General features: G+C 45.2%; 1 protein-coding gene across 2 annotated transcripts in view; it reads left to right on the forward strand.

Annotated features, from left to right (window-relative positions):
* LOC143935605 (uncharacterized) overlaps nt 1-26,224 on the forward strand; it is a 101,483-nt gene that overhangs the window by 13,773 nt on the left and 61,486 nt on the right. The window contains exons 2-3 of one of the 2 annotated variants that reach the window (XM_077459593.1): nt 6,768-6,826; nt 19,000-19,115. In XM_077459593.1, coding sequence (XP_077315719.1) covers nt 19,011-19,115 — 105 coding nt within the window. In that variant the 5' untranslated portion in view covers nt 6,768-6,826; nt 19,000-19,010. The remainder of the gene's footprint in view (nt 1-6,767; nt 6,827-18,999; nt 19,116-26,224) is intronic. The other variant, XM_077459591.1, reaches the window with a different exon arrangement.

The raw sequence follows: 26,224 nt of genomic DNA on the forward strand, positions 1-26,224 counted from the left end.
GTAACTGCGTTGGAATGCAAACTACTTTGAGCCTGGGTGGCAGAGGATGAGGACGGCTTTGTTATCCACTCCACCAACTCTTCTGCATGCTCTGGCTTAATAACACGGCCAGCAGCAGAAAAAAAGGACAAGCGTGCCCCACCATCACCTGCAAAGGATGCACCATGTCCATGACCAGCACTGTTGATTGTAGACACAGAGGCTGCTTGCCCTCTTTTAGTGGCCTGTGAGCATCTGCCTCTCCTTGGTGACCTTCTGGACATGATGTATATTTTGTTTTGCAACACCACACTACACTGTATTAGATACTATGTACACCACCAGAAGTGTAGTAAAAACTGTACACACTGTATTTAGATGCTGTGTACACCACCTGCACTGTATTAGCAACTGTACTACGGCTGCACTGTATTGTGTACACCACCAGAAGTGTAGTAGAAACTGTATACACTGTATTAGACACTGTTTACATTGCCTGCACTGTATTCTATATGGGTGCACCACCAGAAGTGTAGTAGACACTGTATACACTGTATTAGATGCTGTGTACGCCTGAGATGTATTAAAAACTGTACACCACAGAATGCACTGTAGATATTGGGTACACTGGATACAGAGTTTGTGTGTGTGTGTGTGTGTGTGTATCTATAAACTGTGTGTGTTTGTGTACATATTAATGCATTGACTGAATATAGATTAAACACAAAATATATAATCTATGCTAAAGGCAGAGTGTGTATATTGTGACGGTTGTGAGGTGAGGTAATGGATAATCGATATATTTCACCTCACATGCGTTCAATTGTAAGAGACTGAACCGGAATCCAGACCGGGTTTTTGCAGCCTCTGTGGCAGACTTGGTTCTGGTTCAGATGTTGTGGTCCAGAAAAGGTGATCCGCACAAGCTAATCTCCCACACGTGGTGGACTCAGCGGGTAATGTCTAAAGATGGAAGAAATGTTAAAGGCCCTGCTACAGGCCAATGCAGCTCAGCGGGAAACTAACCGCCAAGTCACAGAGGCCGCTGCAGCACAAAAGGTGGCCCAGCAGGAGATGAAACAGCGGCTCTGGTGGAATTGAAAAAGGGGTTCACACCTCCTGTGCTAGTGGAACCAAATTTGGTATGTGCCTCGTACCACCTACAGAAGATTACACCTGCTGATGCTGTCAAGGCATACCTTGCAACCTTTGAGAGTTGTTGTCCGCGAAGGAACTAAAAGAACAGTGGGAGGGTCTGATGGCCCCATTTCTGACAGAAGAACCTCAAAAGGCCTAGGATTTACTTTACCATTTTTTTTTGTTTTTTTTTTCATGACTTTGCAAACCTCTTCTATATAAAGATGCCCGTCTGCATGCTGACCTTAATTTCCAGAAATCTCAAATACACTGCCACTAACTGAATAATCGAAATCAAGCTATCTCTCTGTCCACACCAACAACACTACACATGGCCGCCGTGTAATCTGCTTTATATAGTGTGGGGCTTGGACTTGGTCCCCCTGAGCCATGATTGGCCAAAGGTACCCTGCCTTTGGCCAATCATCATGCAGCAATACGAATTTGCCACAAATGCCCCATAATGCTTGCTGTTCGTTGGACGGGCGAACACCTGATGTTCAGGTTGAACTTATGTTCGACCCAAACATCAAGCTCATCCCTATTGGTGAGTCCATTGTTCTCATTTTTCCAATGATAATTTGAGTCCCTCCTCATGTAACCCGTCAGATTTTTTTCAGTCATCCTTCATGTTCTTCTAGAGTTTTTCCAAACACTGAGGTCATCCAGGTACACCAGAACTTCAATCAAATTCATGTCTCCCACAGATTTCTCCGTCAATCATTGAAATGTTGCTGGGGCCCTCAATAGTCCCTGTGGCATCTGATTTGAATTCATAAAACCCCAGAGGGCAAAATGAATGTAGTCTTCTCCCTATCCTCAGGATAAATCGGTATCTGACAATACCAGTGTCAGAAACCATGAATCAGACCAAGACAGAAGTACAATTAAATCACACTTGTTTATTAAATAAAAATAAAAAGGTAAATAGAAAAAGCGTAGTCAAAGCACAGCCAGAGGCCTTCAGATAAGCAATCTCTCCGGGCTGCAACACTCTCTTTGGTTTGTAGATTCCACAGGTATCCCACTCCTTCAACAGGGGTGTGCTGCTCTTTTTAATCACTCATTGACCAGTCTGGCATAACTGAGGGTGGACTCCATTGGGCATCAAGTCATCTTCCCTAATAACATTGGCCAACAACCTCTTCACCAAGTCGGTGTTGGTACCATTCAGCATGGAATTCTGTTCAGCCACGGAAGGCCTAGGGCACACTATGGCTAGTGTGTTAAAAGTTTCATTTTTCAAGTGGTTGCTGGCCCAAAAGCAATCTTGATATATATCCATCATATGGAAACTTGTCAGTCCCAATTCCCTACATTTCTAGCTCTTCAAGGTTGCTTAATGGGATGCGCTTCAAATATTTGTCCTAAAAATCCCTGTAGAGTAAGGTAACTTGTGCCCCTGTATCTAAGACCCCACACACACTATTAGATTTTCTTCAGATTTTTGTCTTCAGATTTACCAAAACCATATAATATGAGATCAAACCTTTTAACTGTATTCATATGGGGTCTAACAGTGCCCTGGTATAAACACACCTCTACCTTTACAGACACAATTGGGGATGGCCCCACTAAATTTTCTGGCAAATTTCCAAGAACTTTTCCGGATGAGGGCTTTTCCTGGGTCCTTCCTACCTCCGTGCTGAGAGGAGCTAACTATGGTCTTAGGTGGTGATGAGACATTGACTCTGTGTCTGAATCCCTGACACTGGTGACGGGTTACTTGGCCTCAGGGACACTGGAATTTTAGGCTCTGAACTCTCCCTCCGGCGTTTCTTCTAATTTTTTTTTTTTTTCTTGGAGCTCTGTTCCTTCTTGTGGCTCTCAGTTGGCTCCTTCACTGAGACCCCCTGAAGTTTCCCACCTTCTGATTTGTCAACGGCTGCTGCAGTGCATTCAACAGTTCCGTGAGTAAGTTTTGCTCCCCTCTTCTCTGAGGCCGTTGCCTCCTGAAATGTCCTGGCTCCCCACACTGAAAATATATTTTAGGGTCAGTCTTTTCCATCTGAGCTGTGGTTTGAGCTTCCATCACATGCTTGAGCTACTTGCGTAAGCAATTTAACAGTAGTGTTTTCAGGAACAGGCGGCACAAGGGGGGTCTTAAGATACGCCCCCCACTCTGACTCCTCATCACTGTACACTTCTTGAACTGGCTGTGCTGACACCTTTTCTGTTTTGGAGGGGACCTTAGCCCCCTCTCGCGACCCTTGGTTCTTTTCATCCAACAAAGCTTCTTCCTCTCTGACCACCTTCATTAATTCTGGGTAGGTTGGAGCCACCTGTGTCCTCTTCAGCAACAGGCAAATCACATTTGGGTGATTGGGTTGAGCCCCTTGTAGAATTCTTTCAAGCCTGACTTTATCGGCCTCTTTTTGGATCAACCCCTTTTTTTTTTAATTATCTGATGTAGGATTCGATCCACTCTGACAACATAAGCAGACAGTCTCTCTCCTCTACACTGGTGAGTGTGTTCAAACTTGTACATCAGGTGGGGTATCTTTTCTACTCTCCCATAAACAGGACACAAAGCTTCAATGTAATCCATTGCTACACAATCTGACTTTCCCCTTTTTAAACTTCGAATGACATCTGCTGCCCGGCTTCTGAGACTCTCACTTATTCTCTGTCTCTTCACTGCCTCCGGTACAGTCCATTCTTCAACTGCTTAGATGGTTGGTTCATCCATTTCTCCAATACCTCTTCCTCTGCTGGGGTGGGTGTGCGACCTGAAAAGCTGTAGCTTCCTATACCCTTGATTTGCTGAGATATTGGTGCTCCTTATCAGACTCTCAACTAGCTGGCTCATGTCCATATATAAAGAAGCAGGGGGCACTCCCATAACAGACGCATCTGCCTCCTCTGGCACAGGACTCACCGAACCATGTCTAGAGCAGTCTTCATCCGGGGTAGTGACTGTCAGTTGAGCACCCCTGCTCTAGTCCTTCAGCCAACCTCACAGTATCTTTTCTGGATTCAGCGGGTACACTCTCTTGCCATTCTATCAGGACATAGGTGTAATCTTCCCCACATTCATGCCTCAAGTCCATTATGTAAGATCCTTGCTCTGGAACAACCCTTCTCGTCGGCTTTCTCACCTCCCTTTCAGCCCATCCACTTCCGGGCACTCTCCCCACTGTAGCCAGTTCCAATTGACTTCCCTGCTCCCGTGCCCAACTTGTGGAAGTGACTGAGGCAATCTTGTCTATATCCCTGGGCTGGTCACATAACGTGCCTGGGCATCCCATGAGGGATATCCTGAATGAGTCCTCAAATGTAGAGGTACCCTCATGAGGGCTGCTGAATGTTGTAGTCCACCTGTCACTCTGCCCAGCCAGGCACACAATTTCCAGTCATTCTTTAGACAGGAAACAGTCCATACACTTTGTTTTTTTATTGAGAGGAATTAATTTGGCTGGGATAAGGGAATATGGGATGCCTACTGAATTGTAGAATACTTACATGGGACCAATTATATACACTCCTTGTATATACAGTCCAGTCTTCACACCAGCACAACACTTGCTTGCAGACTATTCCCCCTTAACTCCAGCACATCACTTACTTGTTCCTCCAGGACCAACTAGCACAGATTTAGACCTGACACTGGGTCAGCTAGGCCTTGAAAGTTCCCTTTTGTTGGTGGGGACCTAGGATCCCTAAGGTGTAGCAAAAATATGACAGTCCTTGGTGCTAGTTGCCCTACACTTGGCTACTGCTCACAGCACCACCTCTTCAGGCCCTGCCAGCCCTCATGGCTTCAGCTGCCCCATTCTCCTGCCCATACTTCCACAGTCCACTCTTGTGGTTCTGCACCCATCCCAGACTGCTTTCTCTCAGTCCTCTTAGGCATGGCTCCCCAATCCTTCTGACTGTGCATCACTCACCAGCCCTCTTGGCTGTGACCTATTGTTCCTCCCTGGAGATTTGCCTGGCAGTACTTTCTCCTGCCCTCTTCTTGCTCCCCTGCCTCGTGTCCAGGACACCTCCACATACTCTCAGAGGGTTCCGTCTGCAGCTGACCCCTGGCCCAAGGTCACCCCCCCCCCCCCCCAGACTGGGGAGCTGACCCTGGGTATTTTAGGAGGCCTGTCCCCTGCCAATCCAAGTTGGGGATTGGTCTGGGCTCCTTAGAACATCCCAAAAGGCTCCACCTCCGCTCTTCACCTCTTTTCAGAAAGTTCCAGAGCACTCTGGAAAGATGTGGGAGGTCTTAATGGTGCTGCTTGTGAATCACCAGCTCTACAATGGGCCACGCTCTACCCAGATCAAAACAAACAGGCCTAGCTAGCAGCTAGGCCTGCCTACATTTTCCTACTCTGTCAAAAAACCCTATTGACCTCTATCTAGCAACCTAGATGGTGCTACATATGTATTAAAAACTTTTATTAAGTACAAATTCCCAACTTTCCCCATTTTATTTAAACCAAATTAAAAGGAAAACCAATGCAGCTTACAATAAAATGATAAACAAAAAATAAAATGGAAAGGAGAAACGGCAACCAGACAGCAACTGAAGTTGCTACTGAGACACACACAAAGGTATATTTCTCTGGAAAAACATGTAATACACCTTGGGGTGATAAGGAATTTGTAGTGTGTAGGTAGTTGGAAGGCTTGCGATATTTTCATTATTACTGATTGAATGTGACAAAACATAAAAACATTGCTTTAATAGATACCACACTATAACTTTTTTATTATATAAAAGGCCAAAAGAAAATGCTGCAGGAGAGATTTAGTACAATTGAAAATTTCCTTAAAGCGGGACTGCACTGCGGAAAAAAATATTAAAAGCCAGCAGCTACAAATACTGCAGCTGCTGACTTTTAATAAATGGACACTCACCTGCCCGGGGTCCAGCGATGCCGAGGCCGATCGATCGCTCGGCTCCCGGCTGCTGCCGCCACCATTCTAGGTGAGGGAATCAGGAAGTGAAGCGAAGCGGCTTCACTTCCCGGTTCCCTACTGCGCATGCGCGAGTCGCGCAGCGCAATAGGAATTGTCCGCGCTGTCTCTGGGACCCATGTGTGTCCCAGCAGACAGCGAGCAGGGACAGGAAGAGGCATAGACTCCAGTGGGAGTCTATGCCCGGAAGTGGGTGTAAATACCTGTCTTTGACAGGTATCTGCACCCCCCTCCCCCCTGAAAGGTGCCAATTGTGACATCGGAGGGGGGGAGGGTTCCAATCAGCGGAAGTTCCACTTTAGGGTGGAACCCCGCTTTAAAAGAAACCTATACTTAAAGAAACCTGGAGGCTGATTTCAATATATTCTGAATTAGTGATCTAGATTCTAAATCAAGCATGCAGAAAATGAATCGCAACTCTTGATCTGCATGCTTCCTCCAGGTCAAAAGAAACCTTTGCATCATCGTGACGGTTTAGTAAAGAGCAAAAAAAAATGTTTGACTTGGTCAATCCTTGAGTATATATTTTGGATGTTGGCATGGTGATGGTCTTCCGCACTTGGGTAAGTATAGAATAGGGGGGCAGGTTTAGGCTTAGCATTTGACTGACTGGAATTCCACTTTAATCCACCTTAAATATACCCTAAAAATGAGCAAAGAAGCTCATCAGTGATCGAAGCATGTATGTTTATACACCTGTGTGATACATGTCCTCTTCTCTCCACTTTATTACATTCTTACAGATATTTTCACACAAAGAACCTCTGGAGTCAGGCCTCATGCTCTTAGGAGACCTAGCAAGGTGAATAATATTGACTGATTCTATGAAAACTCTGCAGGGTAAAAATAGTGGCTGGGGAGTGATGAGATGGAACTACTGTAATTGTACTAAATCCTGGGCTTGCATGTCTGGTGAAAAACAATCTTGTAAAAATCCTTTTGTATGTATGGAAAGGAGAGAAATTGGTTCTTTGAAGTGCAACCAGTACATTTGAAGAAAGAAATTTATTTTTCAAGTCGTCTTCTAGGATGGCACGCTGACAGATGACTGTTCCCACCTGACAGGAAACACAATCAACAAAGTGGTTAAAACCCCCGCCCCTCCCTGTGCTCCTCTGTTCTTGATTGTGTTTCCCCACAGCAAAACTGTTTGGGTCCAGTAGGGCTTGCCCTTCCTGGGAGGTCTTGGGAGGAACCCCCCTGAGAGCTGAAGGACCCTGGGTACAGTGGGGTAACCAAAACTTCAGGGGCCGTTTTCCTGTTCCTCCCTCCTTACCTAGCAGTAGGGATGAGCTTCGAGTTCGAGTCGAACTCATGTTCGACTCGAACATTGCCTGTTCGCCTGTTCAGCAAACAGTGAACAATTTGGGCTGTTCGCAGCAAATTCGAAAAGCCGGAACACCCTATAAAAGTCTATGGGAGAAATCTAAAGTGCTCATTTTAAAGGGTAATATGCAGGTTACTGTCCTAAAAAGTGTTTGGGGACCTGGGTCCTGCCCCAGGGGACATGGATCAATGCAAAAAAAACGTTTTAAAAACGGCCGTTTTTTCAGGAGCAGTGATTTTAATAATGATTAAAGTAAAACAATAAAAGTGTAATATTCCTGGGGGGTATCTATAGTATGCCTGTGAAGGGGCGCATGTTTCTGGGGCTTAGAACTGTCCCTGCACAAAGTGTCATTTGTGCAGGAAAAAAAGTCTTTTAAAATCACTTGCGGCTAAATTGTCGGGTCTCTGTAATACAGAGAACACTCAATGAGTGTTCTCTGTATTAGCCGACAATTCATTCATTCATTCATTGATAAAAAAAAAAAAAAGCGTGGGGGTTCCCTCAAATTCAATTACCAGGCCCTTCAGGTCTGACATGGATATTAAGGGGAACCCTGTGTCAAATTTAAAAAAAATTGACGTGGGGGTCCCCCTAAATATCTATACCAGACCCTTCAGTTCTGATATGGATATTAAGGGGAACCCCGCATCAAATTAAAAAAAAAAATTGACGTGGGGGTCCCCCTAAAAATCCATATCAGACCCTTTATCCGAGCACGCAACCTGGCAGGCCGCAGGAAAAGAGGGGGGGACGAGAGAGCGGCCCCCCCTCCCTCCTGAACCGTACCAGGCCACATACCCTCAACATTGGGAGGATGCTTTGGGGGTCTGTGACCCCTCAAAGCACCTTGTCCCCATGTTGATAAGGACAAGGGCCTCATCCTCACAACCCTGGCCGTTGGTTGTGAGGGTCTGCGGGCGGGGGGCTTATCAGAATCTGGAAGCCCCCTTTAACAAGGGGACCCCGAGATCCCGCCCCCCCCCCAATGTTTGAAATAGTAAGGGGGTACAAAAGTACCCCTACCATTTCACAAAGAAAGTGTCAAAATGGTTAAATAAGACAAACACACTTTTAAAAAATTCCTTTATTAAAAATGAAAAAAATAAAAAAAAGATTCCAGCGGTACTAATCCACTCTTGCTATCCAGCGACGGATCTCCGGGGTCCAGCGATGGATGATCATCATGGATGATCACCTGACCCCGCCCCCTCTGACGCTGGTGAAGGGAGCCAGGGGTTCCCCAGTGACGTGTGGGTGACCCCGCCCCCTCTGATGTAACGGAAACCTGCGTTACATCAGAGGGGGCGGGGTCACCCACACGTCACTGGGGAACCCCTGGCTCCCTTCACCAGCGTCAGAGGGGGCGGGGTCAGGTGACGGGTGGCCCCGCCCTCCTAATATAAGAAACGTCAGCGATGGGCTCTCTGCAGTGTCTCCGGAGTGGAGACAGAAGAAGGATGTATGGACAGCGCTGGACTGAGAGATTCCCCGTCGCTGGATATGATCATCCATCGCTGGACCCCGGAGATCCGTCGCTGGATAGCAAGAGTGGATTAGTACCGCTGGAATCTTTTTTTTATTTTTTTCATTTTTAATAAAGGAATTTTTTAAAAGTGTGTTTGTCTTATTTAACCATTTTGACACTTTCTTTGTGAAATGGTAGGGGTACTTTTGTACCCCCTTACTATTTCAAACATTGGGGGGGGGGCGGGATCTCGGGGTCCCCTTGTTAAAGGGGGCTTCCAGATTCTGATAAGCCCCCCGCCCGCAGACCCTCACAACCAACGGCCAGGGTTGTGAGGATGAGGCCCTTGTCCTTATCAACATGGGGACAAGGTGCTTTGAGGGGTCACAGACCCCCAAAGCATCCTCCCAATGTTGAGGGTATGTGGCCTGGTACGGTTCAGGAGGGAGGGGGGGCCGCTCTCTCGTCCCCCCCTCTTTTCCTGCGGCCTGCCAGGTTGCGTGCTCGGATAAAGGGTCTGATATGGATTTTTAGGGGGACCCCCACGTCAATTTTTTTTTAAATTTGATGCGGGGTTCCCCTTAATATCCATATCAGACCTGAAGGGTCTGGTATGGATATTTAGGGGGACCCCACGTCATTTTTTTTTTAAATTTGACACGGGGTTCCCCTTTATATCCATGTCAGACCTGAAGGGCCTGGTAATTGAATTTGGGGGAACCCCCACGCTTTTTTTTTTTTTTTTTTTTTTTTTTTTTTTAATCAATGAATGAATGAATTGTCGGCTAATACAGAGAACACTCATTGAGTGTTCTCTGTATTACGGGGAGCCGACAATTTAGCCGCAAGTGATTTTAAAAGACTTTTTTTCCTGCACAAATGACACTTTGTGCAGGGACAGTTCTAAGCCCCAGAAACATGCGCCCCTTTACAGGCATACTATAGATACCCCCCAGCTACGAAATTTAAAGGAATATTACACTTTTATTGTTTCACTTTAATCATTATTAAAATCACTGCTCCTGAAAAAACTGCCGTTTTTAAAACTTTTTTTTGCATTGATCCATGTCCCCTGGGGCAGGACCCAGGTCCCCAAACACTTTTTAGGACAGTAACCTGCATATTACCCTTTAAAATGAGCACTTTAGATTGTGAACGTTCGAGTCCCATAGACTTTAATAGGGTTCTAAAGTTCACACAAAGTTTAGGTCTGTTCGCAGGTTCTGGTGCGAACCGAACAGGGGGGTGTTCGGCTCATCCCTACCTAGCAGGCGTCCGTTCAGCGAGGGGAGCCGCCAGGCATCCAAACCCTTCTCTTACCAAATCATCAGCACCAGTCTCAGCAAGGAGTGCAGCACTGGCAGTGATGACAAGATAGAAAGAGAGGAGAGGCCCTCAGCGGCCACAGCATTAGAGGAGACCACAGGGGGTGAGTCAACCTAAGCTGGAATGGGGTAATTATGGGGAAGGGGGACCCCGACTCTTACTCCTGCGGGACATAGCAAGAGGGGCATTGCTTTCTAACTTGCATATGTGTCTCTTATAGGGGAGGACAGTACTGCCCAGGTGGTCGTCAGCCACCCTAAAGCCCCTTCCCGCTCTAATAAATGCAGCTACTGTAATGATAAATTACCTCAGGATTACTCTAAACCCTTTTGTTACAAGTCTATCCACAAGCTAGCGGGAAAAGAAACCTCTCAGGTTATGAAAGACTTTCTCTTCATTCAGTCAGAGATGCTGATGACCCTTAAAGCTTTCCAAGCAACCCTCAAATCTAGGGACTCTGAACCTCACACTAGCAGAGAGGGTTCTTCCTCCCAGGAGAGCCCCTCCTCTAACCGAGCAAAGGGTAGCAGACATAGACATCCGGGTCCCCTGAAACCTCTCCCCTCTCAGGATTCTGAGGCGGTGGCTGAATCCTCCGATCAGAGCAGTTCTGATGAGGGCATTGAGGACAGTCGGGAGGAGGTGAACTCCAGACCAGGCAAACATATCTTTGCCACCGATGATATGAAGGGCCTTCTTAGGGCAGTGTATGCGTCAGAAGAGGTTCAGGAACCCGCAGCACAGGTGTCTGCACAATAGTGTGTATAGAGGCTTGGTTCAGCCCCAATTCAAGGTCCTCCCGGTCCATCAGGCCCTTAAAGAGGAAGTAAACCCTGATGAGTTTACTTCCTCTTTTTTTCCCTGCAAAGGTAAAGCATAATGGACTACTATGCATCGCATAGTAGCCCATTATGTGTCACTTACCTGACACAGGAGCCAGCGAAGTCGCGCTGTCTCCTGTAGTCCGCCGCATCCATCTTGCTGGTGGCGTCTCGCAGCTCCGCCGCTGTCATTCGGCGAAGCCGCGATGGCGTCACTCCCGCGCATGCGCACGGGAGTCTACAAATGCGGCAGCTCCATTTTTGGAACTGCCGCGTTCAGTGCGCCTGCGCGCCGCTGTCTACGGCGCATGCGCCGTAGACAGCGGTGCCCGTTTTCGGGCAAATATCTCCTAAACCATATAGGTTTAGGAGATATTGCTTGGACCTACAGGTAAGCCTTAATCTAGGCTTACCTGTAGGTCAAAGTGGTTTGTAAGGGTTTACAACCACTTTAAGAAAATCATCCAGAGGTAGTGGAAGCAGCCTGAAAGAAAACTTATGAAGTTAAAAATGTGGGTGCCCCTTCAAGGAGGAAGAGGAAGAGAGATTCTTAAAGACATCTACATTAGATGCTTCCCTGGCTCATGTGTCCAAGCAATCTGCCCTCTCATTTGAGGATGCTGGCAACATCAGGGACCAGGTGGATCGACTTGCGGAGACCCTCTTGCACAGGGCCTGGGAAGTCAGTGCAGAGGCTATGAGTCCTGCCTTGGCTTTGGCTTGTCTGGCGAGGAACGCAGACATGCGGGTTACCAAACCAATGGATCATGTGTCAACAAGTCTTGGACTCTTTAAAGGTAATTGGTAGGGCAGTAGCCTACCTGGCAGATGCGACAGTTGAGATGGTGAGAGTAAAAGTATTCTCGCGCCTACCAATGTGTCCTAAAACTAGTGGGGTTGCAGCAAAACACCGGCAGGGGTATACACCCTCCCCAGATTAAGTGATAGTGATTAAGAAATGGTGTTGCGCTCCGACTACTTAGATCTAATTAAATTAACATGTACTCAAGTGACAACCAAAACAGAAATAAACTAAAATGTGAAACTGCATGTTTAAATAAGCTCAGACAATGTGCATAAATATTAAAGTGCAATAAACCAGGTCACATTGTGCGCTTGACAAAAAACTTGATATGAAAAATCCTCTATAGATGACAGTGAGATGATATTAAGTATATATCCAAATATATAAATGATATGAAAATAAAAAAAAAAAAAAAAAAAAAAAAAAAAAACACAACTGAGTGTCGTTATAAAAGTGCAAAACAGATCAAAGAATACACAAAATACTAATAATCCATGTGTAGTGTATCACGTGTCTGAACAAAATACTAATAGTCCATAAGCAGTGAAATGTGTGTTTGAGCAAAAATTCCAAAAACAAAAATAAGGTGAACTATAGTTATATGGAGAGCATATCCATTTAGTGATAAAATGCGTCCATTTGATGATCAACAAGGCAGTATCCTGCGTGCTCCAAAAGCAGGGGGTGGATTCCACCAGTGCTCCTATGCGTATAATATCCTCACACTAGGTGCAGTAATTACCTTACCTTACTGCTGTAAGGTAAACAGCATTTCCAAAGTGACGCTTGTTGTCCAATGTAGGTTCAGTAGGTGATGTAATCCTGGACTCTCATTCACCATGGGCACGTTGTAACATGCAGAGAAAGCAAGGGGAACACTCCAATAGTGAAGTACGTATTCACAATTTATTGGGTATAAAACGAAGGTAAGGTACTCACATTTAAAACAATAATAAAAGCACAACTTAAACGAACGCGTGTCACGTTCGCGCTTCCGGACGTCACTTCCGGTGTCCTTACTGGCCAATTGTGTTCCTACGCGTATCGTCAAATGACTTCATCAGGGAATCAGTTGAGATGGTGCATACAACTGCCAAGACTGGTGCCCTTTTGAATTCCACAAGAAGATCCTTGTGGGTCAAGACCTGGGATGGTGACAGCACTTCTAAAACCCAGTGGTCTTCCATTTGAGGGTTCCCTGCTCTTCGGCACTGGGTTGGATCAGGCCCTTTCTAGGTCTACAGAGAAAGGCAAGAAGTTTCCCATTAAAGAAGGACAGGGGAAATTTTTTTCAAGGGGCCCCAGACTAAAAACCGGTTTAGAGATAAAAAGGAAGGTACCGTTAATAGGCATTGGGGGGGTTGGCAAAGGCAAGCAGAAAGGGAGTCTTCTCTTCCCCAGCCAGAAGTCTGCCAACAAGGATACCAAGTGATGTAAGGGTAGGGGGAAGACTTTCCCACTTTCTCACTGAGTGGGAAAGAATTACTCAGAGTCCCCACATCCTTCAGATTGTAAGAGAGGGCTACAGATTAGAGTTTCTCTCCTCCCCTCCCCCAAGGTTCCTTTTAACCCACTTACCCAGGGACCCTCAGAAACAGTGAGTCTCTTACACAGTGTCAGACAGTTGGCAGAGCAGGGAGTCATAGTGCCCGTACCATCAGGACAGTCCGGGCAGGGATTTTACTCCCACATCTTCATAGTCTCAAAGCCCTTGGGAAAATACTGCCTCATAAAAAAATTTAAGGAAGTTAAAGAGGAAGTAAACCCTGATGAGTTCACTTCCTCTTTCATTCCCTGCAAAGGCAAAGCATAATGGACTACTATGGCATCGCATAGTAGTCCATTATGTGTCACTTACCTGACACAGGAGCCAGCGAAGTCACCGCTGTCACCTGTAATCCGCCGCATCCATCTTGTTGGTGGGGTCTCGCAGCTCTGCCGCTGTCATTCGGCGAAGCCGCGATGACGTCACTCCCGCGCATGTGCACGGGAGCCGACACGCGCGGCAGCTCCGTCGTTGAGAATGCCGCGCTCAGTGCGCCTGCGCGCCGCTGTCTACGGCGCATGCGCCGTAGACAGCAGTGCCTGTTTTCGGGCAAATATCTCCTAAACCATACAGGTTTAGGAGATATTTCTTGGACCTACAGGTAAGCCTTAATCTAGGCTTACCTGTAGGTCAAAGTGGTTTGTAAGGGTTCACAACCACTTTAAATACGTTCCTGCGGTACAAAAGGTTCCGCATGGAAAGCGTCTATATACTCTCAGAAAGCACCTTCTGAAGGACGTAGTTATGATAACGATAGACTTTAAGGATGCCTATATTCATGTCCCTATTTTTTCAGAGCACCAGGCCTTTCTAAGGTTCATGATCCCCTTGGAGCAGGGAGTGCTGCACTGGCAGTTTTCTGCCCTACCCTTTGGAATGGCATCCAGTCCGAGAGTGTTTACAAAGATCCTGGCAGAGGTGGTTGCTTTCCTTCATCTCCAAGGAGTAATGCTGATCCCCTGATCTCGACGACATACTGGTTTACAATCAAAATCGAAATCTCCTTCTCTCCAGCCTGGCCAAGGTAGTGAGCACCTTGGAGTCCCTTTGGGTGGATCATCAGCCAGGAGAAATCCTCGCTGGCTCATGTCCAGACCAAGATCTATCTAGGGTTCCTCATGGATTCAACAGCACATAAACTTGTTTTGCCCCAGGGGAAGGTAGAGGGCCTTATTTCAGCAGTAGCATCCCTTCTAGACGTAGAAGAGGTCTCTTGCAGAAGGGTTATGAGAGTTCTCGGGCAGATAACATCCTGTATCCCAGTGGTCCCATGGTCTCGGCTCCATTCCAAGACTCTCCAGCAATTCCTCCTATCCTCCTGGGATGGGAAAAGAAGAATTCTGAACGAAGGTGCCCATTCCAGCAAGGGTAAAGGAGTCTCTAAAGTGGTGGCTCTGTGCTCAGAGGTTGCGGGAGGACCAGCTTTGGGCCCAACTCCAACCCCTCAGGGTAAGAACGGATGCAAGCACCTGGGGTTGGGGGGCCCACTTAGAGGAACTTCGAGCCCAGGGTGCCTGGAACCAGAGTCAGAGGAGCACTTCCTCCAACTTCTGGTAACTCTTGGCGGTAAGAGAGGCCTTAAGGGCTTTCAAGGAAAAAATCAGGGGCTCAGTAGGTCCAGATCCTTTTTGACAACGCAACCGCAGTAACATTTCTGAATCATCAGGGAGGTACCAGGTCTCGTGCTCTTCTGACCCTGGCTCTGGAGCTCCTCGTGTGGGCAGAACAGAGAATCTTCTCCATCTCAGCGTTGCATATAAAGGGGGCATACAATGTCGAAGCAGACTACCTCAGTCAGCAGCTGACTCACCAGGGGGAGTTAGAATTGAACCCCAACATATTCTCTCTTGTGTTCCGGCACTTTGGAAACCCAGAGATTGATCTCTTTACCTGCAGAGGGAGCAGAAGAGTGAAGATATTCTTCTCACTCTCTCTCGAGGGGTTCAGAGGGGGTAGACATGCTGGCCCAAGTTATTTCTGCTCCCAAGGATACTGCAGAAATTAAGTCTGCCAGAGGGCAGACTGATTTTGATCGCCCCATGATGGCCCAAGAGGACCTGGTTCCTTTCCCTGGGAAATTGGTCCATAGCTCCCCCTCAGCATCTTTCGAACCAGCAGGACATTCTCCTTCAGGGCCAAGTCTGCCACCAAGATCGTGGCTACTTCAGGCTGACGGCTTGGCTCTTGAAAGGGAGAGCCTGCGAAAAAGAGGGTGTTCTGAGGGGTGTTCTGAAAGTATTCGACACCCTTCTTTTGAGTAGCAAGCCGGTTACCAGGTGTATTTATGCAAAAGTCTGGGGAGTCTTCTGGCGCTGGTCCCAGGCGAAGGAGACTTCCCAACAGGAGATCCCTGCCATCCTGGATTTTCTCCAGGATGGCGCAGATCAGGGGCTGGCAACCAAGACACTTTGGGTTCAGGTCATAGCCTTGGCCTGTATTTTGGACAGGAGGTTGGCTCTGGACCCCCTAATGTAAAAAAGTTCTTGTCAGCCAGAGATGGACTGTCCCCAGTGCAGGTGAGCAAGTTTCCGCCCCAGGACCTTACATTGGTCTTGGAAGCCCTAACCAGGGCACCATTTGATCTGTTGGCTCTTATCCCTCTTAAGTTGCTTACCCTAAAGACAGCCTTCCTACTGGCGGTTACAACAGCCAGGAGGATAAGTGACATTCAGGTTCTGTCAATAAAAGAGACCTTTTTTTCTATTATATGATGTCAGGGTTGTACTCAGGCAGGACCCCCTGTATCTCCCGAAGGTAGCCTCTAAGTTCCATAGAACTCAAGAGATTGCCCTTCCTTCATTTTGCACCAACCCTCAGAACAAGAGAGAAAGTTCCTTTCATTGTTAAGATGTCAGACGTTGTCTGTTGGCTTATTTAGGTAAAGTAAGAGTTTAGAAGGTCCAGCCATTTATTAGTTAATTTTTCTGGCCAGAAGAAGGGTCAGCAACCGTCTAAAGCATCCATAGCAAGATGGATCAAGCATTACTTTAGCCTATGATCAGGCTGGTAGGGAACCCCCAAAATGACCTTAAAGTACATTCTACTCGGTCTCTGGCAACCTCTTGGGCAGAAAGGGACAGAGCATCGGTGGAGCAAATATGCAGAGCAGCTACTTGGACAAGCCAGAGCACCTTCCTGAGACACTACAGGGTGGAGTTGCTGTCACCTCAGTATCTTGGCATTTGGTAGGAAGGTCCTACAAGCTATTTTCCTGCCCTAAAATAGGCCTGAGCTACTTACTCTTCTCTCAGGGTGCCATCCTGGAAGACGACTTGAGAAAATGACCAGTTACGCTTACCGGTAATGGTGTTTCTAGGAAGTGTTCCAGGACAGCAGGTCTACTTCCCATCCGCTCTTTTGGTATGTTGGTTTTGTATGGAGTTATGAGGTGTTTCACTCTCGTGAACTGGTGTGGGTCAATACCTTTCCACAACTGAGGAGCACAGAGAAGGGGGGGGGGAGTTTTAACCTCTTTGTTGATTGTGTTTCCTGTCAGGTGGGACCAGTCATCTAATACCTTGTACATACGGTCATAAATTCCGACAGGAAAGGTCCGATCGGATTATATTGTTGAAAAATCCGATCGTGTGTGGGCTCTATCTGACTTTTTCCATCGGAATTTCCGACGGAAAAAATTTGAGAGCAGGATCTCAAATTTTCCGACAAATAAATCCGATCTGAGTTTTTACAATCGTTTGTAGAGAATTCCGATCAGACAAAGTGCCACGCATGTGCAGATCAAATTACGAGACCAAAGCTATTGGCTACTAGCCTCAACGTACTCCCGTCATAACGAACGAATGTCATCACGTTCCGAACGATGTGTCCGACTGTGTGTATGCAACACCAGTGTAGGACAAAATCCGTCGGAAAAAATCAGACGGATTTTGTTGTCGGAATGTCCGACTGTGTGTACAAGGCATAAGGGTGCTGTCCTGGAAGACTTCCCAGAAACACCGTTACTGATAATTGTAACTGGTAATTTTTTAGCTTTTATCCCTCAATTTCTTGCTAATAATGCATTGATTTGACTTACCGAAATGGTTTAACCAATTTCATAATCAAAAATCTGTCATGTGATGTGCAACATATTTTGGAGGGTTCAGTGTCTTTTTCTAAAGAGAATTGAGCTTAACATGCACCCAGGGAAAAATAAATCCGGTACTATCATAACTGCACACAAACTAGTTCTGCACCAATGAAAGCTAAAGCAACAGGTTCATCCCCCATAGACTGCTTATACTTGCCTTTCTTTCAAACCTTATTCACTCCATTCCCTGGATAAGAAGGATAAGAGAAACCCTAATGCCGCGTACACACGAGCGGACTTTTCAACATCCAAAGTCCGAAGGACTGAGTCCGTCAGACTATCCGATCGTGTGTGGGCTGCAACGGACTTTTGACTCGCCAAAGTCCGAAGGACTTTAGAATATGGAACATGCTTCAAATTTTCCCGAAGGAACTCCGCCGGACCCGGTCCCCTTCGAAAACTCCGCTCGTGTGTATGCTACTCCGACGGACTAAAACCGACGCTAGGGCAGCTATTGGCTACTGGCTATGAACTTCCTTATTCGAGTTGGGTCGTACGTCATCACATTCGAATCCGTCGGAGTTTAGTGTGATTGTGTGTGGCCAAGTCCGTTCGGCCGAAAAGTCTGTCAGAACTCCGTCGGAATTCCAGCAGAACTCCGACGGAACTCCTTTGGCAGTCTGTCGGACTTAAGTCCGCTCGTGTGTACGGGGCATAAGTACTACTAGGTAGGAAGGAGAATCTGACCTGGTCCTATACTTCCCATGTGACAATGCTGGTGCTTGGCAATTGGCCATTTAGACACTGGTGCTCTGTCATGGGGTGTGGAGATAGTCCTTAGCCCTTGTGTAAGCTCCCACAAGGATTTACTTGGTGGTCACCCAGGGCGTCTTCTCCTTCCAAAGGTAGAAAAAAGAGGCAGAGGAGCAAATGAAAGCAGCCTCAGGGCAGAATATTTTCTACAGAGGCCACATAAAAAACGTACTAATACAGGTTTTGTAAACCTAAATCTTCCACTCCTATTATATAATATCTGAGTGCCTACTGTAAGTAATCAGCATGTGTATATGCACCTTTTGAAGGATTGTACGCGCTATTCAGGCCGCTTATTGACGTTTTGTTTGTTTATTTTGGTGCCATTACTTATACTTATGCCGCGTACACACAATCGAATTGTCCGGCGGACTTGGTCCGGCAAACAATCTGCCGGACTTTATAAAGAACGGACTTGGCCACACACGGACACTCCAGAAGTCTGGCGATTTCTAGCTTGTACGATGGGACTAGAAAAAGGAAGTTCAATAGCCAGTAGCCAATAGCTTCCTTCTCGTACTTGCTTCAGAGCATGCGTCATTCTTAGTCCGCCGGACTAGCACACTGACTAACGGATTGTCCGCTGAAAGCCAAGTCCGGCGCACAAATTTTGAGTCAAAACTACTTTCTAAGTCCACCGCACCTTACAGCGAAAAAGTCCGCTGGAGCCCACACACAATCGAATTGTCCGGCGTACTATGGTCCGGCAGACTAATTCCGCCGGACAATTCGATCATGTGTACGCAGCATAAAACATATATAATGTACAGGTTTAGGCTGTATCAGTTTACTGGAAGTTGGTTGTAAATCATTGTCTCTATTCAACTTGCATTTTTCAGTTTCTGTGAAGATGGCAGATCAAAGTATGATGACTGAAACGTCACTGTCTATGTCGGATTACAATTCAAATGAATGCAGCAACATTCCTATAGCAGAAAATGATACATCTGTAAAGGTAATGTAGAATATTTTTACTGGGGAAAAGTTAGGTGCCATCCATAGTTGGCCACTGACTGGCATACTTTTTGTTTTGTTAATTTAAAAAAAAAATAATAATAATAATAATCGACTGTATATGCTACACACTGTATTGCCAAACGTATTCATGTCTTTATGTACTGCACCTTGCTTTATGCACTGATGTGCAGTCATGTTGGCACAGGAAGGGGCAATCCAAAAAAAAAGTTGGGAGCATGAAATTGTTCAAAATGTCTTGGTATGCTGACGCTTAAGTATCCCCTTCACTGAAATGAAGGGGCCAAGCCCAACCCCTGAAAAACAACCCCACACCATACTTCAATTCCACCAAATTATTTGGACCATTTATGGACCTTGCTTTGTACACTGGTCCAAATCATTTGGTGGAGGGGGATTATGATGAGGGGTTGGGCTTGGCCCCTTAGTTCCAGTGAAGGGACTACGTAAGGCGTCAGCATACCAAGACATTTTGGACAATTTCATGCTCCCAACTTTGTGGGAGCAGTTTTTGAGGATTTATATACACACATACTTACATAAATGCATCATTCATATATTATAACAGATCTAATACAGAGTTCAGAAACAGTTTATATTCGTTCCTGTTTCCTGAAAAGGTTCACAAAACTGCTCTCTACTACACTAGGGACAGCTTTGTCAAACGACAGCTATCCTAATTTAAATAATTAGTTTTTTAGGTAGAAACTGAAGCACATGTAGGAAACTCAAACATGGCTTTGGATATTGTGCTGAGGGGTTAGAACCCCTGTCAACTGTCATTGCTTTGCCCCACCCTCAACAATGTCACACAGATGGCAAAATAAAAAATTGACAGGGGTCTGAACTACCCCCTATTCTATCCACAATTTAAAAAAAAAAACGTTTTAGCTTTAGATATACTTGAAGCAGAATGTCAAAATACCTACCAGGAGAGAAATTGGATGTCATTGGTGATCTTCCTTCTTCCTTCTTCTTCCTTCTTCCCTTTGAACTCAATAAATTGAGTCATGGACCCAGAAAAATATGAAGTCTCTTAATCTAACTACACAGAAGTTCTCAACAGATCACTTATCCGGCACTTTAGGAAAATGTAGTAATAAAGCAGTTGCTATAGTATAAACCAACATTTCTAAAAAAGGAAGCAATCCAAACTAAAATAAAAATAAAAATAGTCCTTCAAACTTCAGCAGCGCTGAAAAATTTTAATTGTTGCATAAAAAATGTATATGTAAAAATAGTAGTCTGTAAATCCGAATGGGACCGAAGTTCAACACAAAGCTTTGCATGTAGCAGTTCATAAATGATTCATCTGCTGTTTTGAACGTTCGACCATTACCACATCTAGTGCTTATACTCCCTATGGGAATTGCACTCACCAGATTGAAGATCAATGCAAGCATCTTTATGTATGTGAGGTAGCTGAGATCACTGCCAAATGAACACCCTCAGACACCTGCGTCCTCTGATTCACCAGGATCCGATCAGCTGAAAGTTTTTCATGATACTCAGGCAAAGAAAGGGAGAGGGAAGTCTCATAGTGTAAAACTGTAAAGTTTTATTTTTTTCTAAAAGACTCCCTTCCCTTAATACATTGAACTTACAAACAAATATTTTAAAAAAAGCATCCAATAAAATGATAGCACGGTACATTCGGTTCTGTTAATCTCATCACCCATCAGAGAGCTGTAATCGTCCATGGTGGTTCCCTGGGAGAAACCAGAGCCGATGACCACACAGCTTGCTACACAGGTCATTGGCTCTGGTTTCTCCCCGCTGCTGAAGCTTAAAGGACTTTTTTTATTTTAATTTTAGTTTTGATTGCTTCCTTTTTGGAAAAGTCTCTTAATCTACCTAGATAATTTTGGTCAGTGATTCAAATAACTCTAATGCCCCGTACACGCGATCAGACTTTCCGACAATAAAACCATGCGATTTGGTCGAAGGTTGTTGACTCCAACTTGTCTTGCATATGCACGGTCACACAAATGTTGGCCAACAATTACGAACTTAGCGTCGTACAAGAAGTATGGCGAGCCGATAAAAAGGAAGTTCAATAGTCATGTGATAGCTCTATCACGAATGCTAGTTTTACAAGACCGAGCACTTCCGGCTCGTACTTGATTCCGAGCATGCGTCGACTTTTGTGTGACAGACTTGTGTACACACGATCGGAAAGTCTGACAACAAAAATTTGTTGGCGGAAAATTTGAGAACATGCTAGCCAACATTTGTTGGCAGAAAGTCCGCCAACAAATGTTCGATGGAGCATACACACGGTTGGACTTTCCGCCAACAAGCTCACATCCAACATTTGTTGTCGGAAAATCCAATCGTGTGTATGGGGCATTAGACTTTACAGTCTATATGATAGCCAGGCAACTTGCATTTAAGGAAGGAATTGGCAATAAGTAGCCCCTGCTTTGTTGGGTTATGATGGGAAATCAAGAGAGGTACCCAATGGCCCAACTCTTCCCTCTAACCACCATTTTTTTCTGTCCTCTGGGGTTTTTTTTTTTTTTTTTTCAAGCAGCTACAAAGTCTTTGCAATTGCTGCCAGAGCTTCACCATCCTGAAGGTCACTTGTGAGACTACTGGACCATGGGACTTAAAAGAACTTTCTTCTGCTAGTTAATCCTTTTTCTTTTAAGTGGTGATGGACACTAAAGTGGAATGACTCCATCTGGTAAATGGGCAGGAAGAGGAGGTAGCATATGCATATAGCATGTTCTGGTTTCCAGGTTGGTGTTCCTGATATTAGCACCAGGGGACATAGAACAATCCAGGAATCCACCTGCACAGAGTTTACCAGTGTTCTGGCCCCAGATTACAGAGTTTTAGCAAACTGATTTCTGTGTGAATGATTTCTTCTGCTAGTTTCTACCTTAGTCCCGATATATAAATGCAGCAACGTGCTATGTTAAATATTTAATTCTCTGCTCTGAACCTGAGGGGCAGGGACCAGCTCTGGCCAATTAATTGTTTTTTTGTTTTGTTTTTACCTTTTTGTAGCCTTGACAAAAATGTATCCTCCCTTTTGATGTTTTGTGTCAGGGAAATAAGATGGCAGAAGCAAAGTATAAGGCAAGTTATTAGGTTCAATATTATGCTTAAAGAGGAAGTAAACTCTCCCACTCTGATGCTTCTTTTCATTTAGTCCATTATAATAAGTAATTATCAGACTATAGCCACTGAAATCCAGCCCAAATCGCATATTACTTACTGTTTAAAGAAACTTTAAAAAACTTGTTTCCAGGGGTAAGGCAGTGCCATCTTAAGTATTGTTTTCTAAGTCCACAGTGGAGTTTATTTCTGCCCTTACATTGAGCACTTCCTGTACTGTTAACCAAGCCTCCTTCTAAATCCAACGTTTCTATGGTAACCCTGCTTCCCCGTTCATAGCTGACTTGTTTTATTTCATAGTATTTACTTGTGCTGATTACCTAGTGTTTGCCTGTGTGAGTCATATCAGCTTCAGCTGATAAGACTGCAGTAATGCTCTCCCATGCCCTGCTTTACACTGCATGTGATGTCACATGGTGTGTAGGAGGAAGTTCTGAGTGATTATGCAGCTTCCTGGGAGTTCAGTGATGTGTGCCATAGGAAGTCCTGATAACAGATATATAAGCACCTAGAGAGTGTGCCATAAATCAGGGGAGATATGGGCATGTTCAGTGACGTCATTCTAAATAACAAAACGGATTACAACAATACTAAGCAAGTAAGGAGATATCTACAAGCAGTGTTCATTAGGGTTTTTTATGCTGATTTACATGGGGAAAAAAATGGGGAGGGAGGGTTTACAACCACTTTAACCCCATAGTCATGCATGGTGACATGAAATATTTTTTATCCTCCTGTCAGGTACTTGTGTCCTTAGCAACTGTTGCAATTTAGAAGAAATTATGAACACTACCTAACCTACCTGTTACTTTTGCTTATGGTCCTATAATTGCTTCTGTAGCAAACAGCTCTCTGCCTCAGACCTCATTTCACACTAAAGTAACTAGCAAATACTTATTGAAGTGAGGGAGAGGCTAGAGAAGACATGCTCTCCTTTTTAATACTAGGCGGGCCAAAAAAGTTGCACCTTATGCTGCTTGAGTTGCTTATATCAATTTATTCTACTGTGGACAAGGTACATGCTTTCATAGTAGCAATTGTCTAGCACAGTGTTTCTCAACCTTTTTTCAGTCAAGGCACCATTTAAAACCTATAGACAGTCTTCAGGCACCCCATTCTAAAATGTAAAAACTATTCTAATAGTTTTAAATAATGCAGCAACACCCACATAAGCAGGACACACAATGTTATTGGGAATGTATTCTTCCAAAGCAAATACGCTTTTTCAAATTGGTACTGACTAATATTCCAATGTTTCTCTTCCCCCTCAGTTTTTCTCCATCACTCAGCTACAGTATGTGACCCCCAACACTGATGGTGAGGGGCAAGAGAGGGATACAAGGATGCTGTGCAACTGACTGACATTCTCACTATCAACTGATGATTCTATGGGCCATTAGGATGCCGGCAGCTAGATGGTTGTGATGATGCACAATGAAAACCTGTGTTTTTTGTAACTAAAATGCAGGTTTCATCCACTGGCCGACTTGGATACAATTTTTGGGCAATTTGTAGGCTTTTTGTGAAGGCGCCCTTAAAGAAGCCTCAAAGCACACTGGTTGAAAAAAAGCTGGTCTAGCACATTACTGTGAGAAGTTAAAATTTTCTTAGGCAGTGCATGGTCTTCCAATGATTATAGTTTTATAAAATGGTATGAACTGAGAAGTTCAAATGAAAACTTAAAGCTTTCGGGTCCCAGGGTGTGTTTGGCGAGAATAACTCTTAAATCTGACTTAGGACATAATCAACATGGAGGGTCTATGTTTGCCATATATTTGTATTGGCTTTAGACGGGTGCTTTAGTTTCCTCCCAGGATCCCAAACCATCATGCTAGTAGTTTAAATGTACTCCACGCAAATTGATTCTAATGTATGTGAGTTTAAGGGCATTCAATTGTAAGATCCTTCAGGGCAGAGAGACTAATGTAAATGATTATGTGTACTCTGTAAAATACTGCATAATATCAAAGCTATTAATAATAATGAGTAATTAAAAAGCTGCTATTGATCACTAAGCAGATACTATGGCTAATAAGACTCTAGACCAGGGGTCATTAACCCTTTTACCACTTAAGGGGCGGATTCAATATTTGTGAATGCACAGAGGGCTGCATTCATCTGCTAATAAATTAAGATAATCAAAATTCTAACACAGTAATAACAGTACAGGTTTACCTCACTTTGAGGTGCTTCACTAATACAAAGACAGTTCACCCCGAGGGAGTATGTAGCTGGGGATTCCGATTTTATTGCCCCCTCCTCTATCCTGGCACCCAAGGGTGGCTGACGCAAGCCCTGCTAGACAGCATGGGCTAAAGATAGGGTTCCTGTCCCTAGGGAAAATAGAGTTCATGCCCTTAGGGCATTTACGGAAAAGAGGTCCCTGGGGTCCCTGTTCCCGGGGGTGATGGGGTCCCTAATAGGGTCCCCCCATTGCAGTGTCCTCTATACCCCTAAAGCAGTGTCCTCTGTCCCCTACACCCCCCTACTGTAGCTTCCTTTATCCCCTGCACCCCCCCCCCCCACTGTAGTGTCCTCTGTCCCCTGTCCCCAACCCCACAAGCACACTGTGTAGGTAGAACTCTCCTTCCTTACACAGGTGTACAGCAAGCAGAGCAGCAGAGATGGATATCACGGGGCTGGATGTGGGCAGGAACTGCTGAAGTTAAAGAGGGATTCCACCTACAAAAAAAATATTAAAAGCCAGCAGCTATAAATACTACAGCTGCTGACGTTTAATAAATGGACATTCACCTGTCCCGGGGTCCAGTGATGTCGGCAGCCAAGACCGATCGATCGCTCGGCTCTCGGCTGCTGCCACCGCCATTCTTGGTGAGGGAAATGGGAAGTGAAGCATTGTGGCTTCACTTCCCAGTTCCCTACTGCACATGCGCGAGTCGTGCAGCGCAATGGGAATGGGCCGCGCTGTCTCTGGGACCCGTGTGTGTCCCAGCAGACAGCGAGCCGAGACAGGAAACAGCATAGACTCCCGTGGGAGTCTATGCCCGGAAGTGGGTGCAAATACCTGTCTTAGACAGGTATCTGCACCCCCCTCCCCCTGAAAGGTGCCAACTGTGACACCGGAGGGGGGGAGGGTTCAGATGAGCGGAAGTTCCACTTTAGGGTGGAACCCCACTTTAACTTTTTCCATTAACAGGCTGGTGATTGGTTGCTAGGATCGCCCAGCAACCAATCACCTGCTATTTAATGAAAAAGTAAACTCCAGCAGTTCTGGCCCCCATCCAATGAAGAGGACAGTGGCGAAAATGTCTGGGTGCCCGTGAATTGATGATGGGCCAGACATTCAGTCGTGCTGGGCCGGGTGTGACCCTGCTCTAAACTTGTTTGTTTTTTGTTTTTCTATTGCTTTGGTGTTCTATTAGATTTATTTAACCACTTTCAGACCGGACCATTTTGCTGGTAAATGACCAGAGGTCTTTTTACACTTTGGCACTGCGCTGCTTTAACTGGTAATTGCGCGGTCATGCAATGTTGTACCCAAACAAAATTTGCGTCCTTTTCTTCCCACAAATAGAGCTTTCTTTTGATGGTATTTGATTGCCTCTGCGATTTTTATTTTTTGCGATATAAACGTAAAAAGACCGCAAATTTTGAAAAAAAATGATATTTTCTACTTTTTGTTATTAGAAAAATCCAATAAACTCAATTTTAGTCATACATTTAGGCCAAAATGTATTCAGCCACATGTCTTTGGTAAAAAAAAAGTCAATAATTGTATATTTATTGGTTTGCGCAAAAGTTGTCACATCTACAAACTAAGGTACGTTTTCTGGAATTTACGCAGCTTTTAGTTTACGACTGCCTATCTCATTTCTTGAGGTGCTAAAATGGCAGGGCAGTACAAAACCCCCCCAAATGACCCCATTTTGGAAAGTAGACCCCCTAAGGAAATTGATAAGAGGCATGTTGAGCCCATTGAATATTTTATTTTTTTGCCTCAAGCGA

The sequence above is a fragment of the Lithobates pipiens genome, unplaced genomic scaffold, assembly GCF_037356315.1.
Source record: "Lithobates pipiens isolate NorthernLeopardFrog02 unplaced genomic scaffold, aLitPip1_a1.2 Scaffold_28, whole genome shotgun sequence".
In the NCBI taxonomy this organism is placed as follows: Eukaryota; Metazoa; Chordata; class Amphibia; order Anura; family Ranidae; genus Lithobates; species Lithobates pipiens.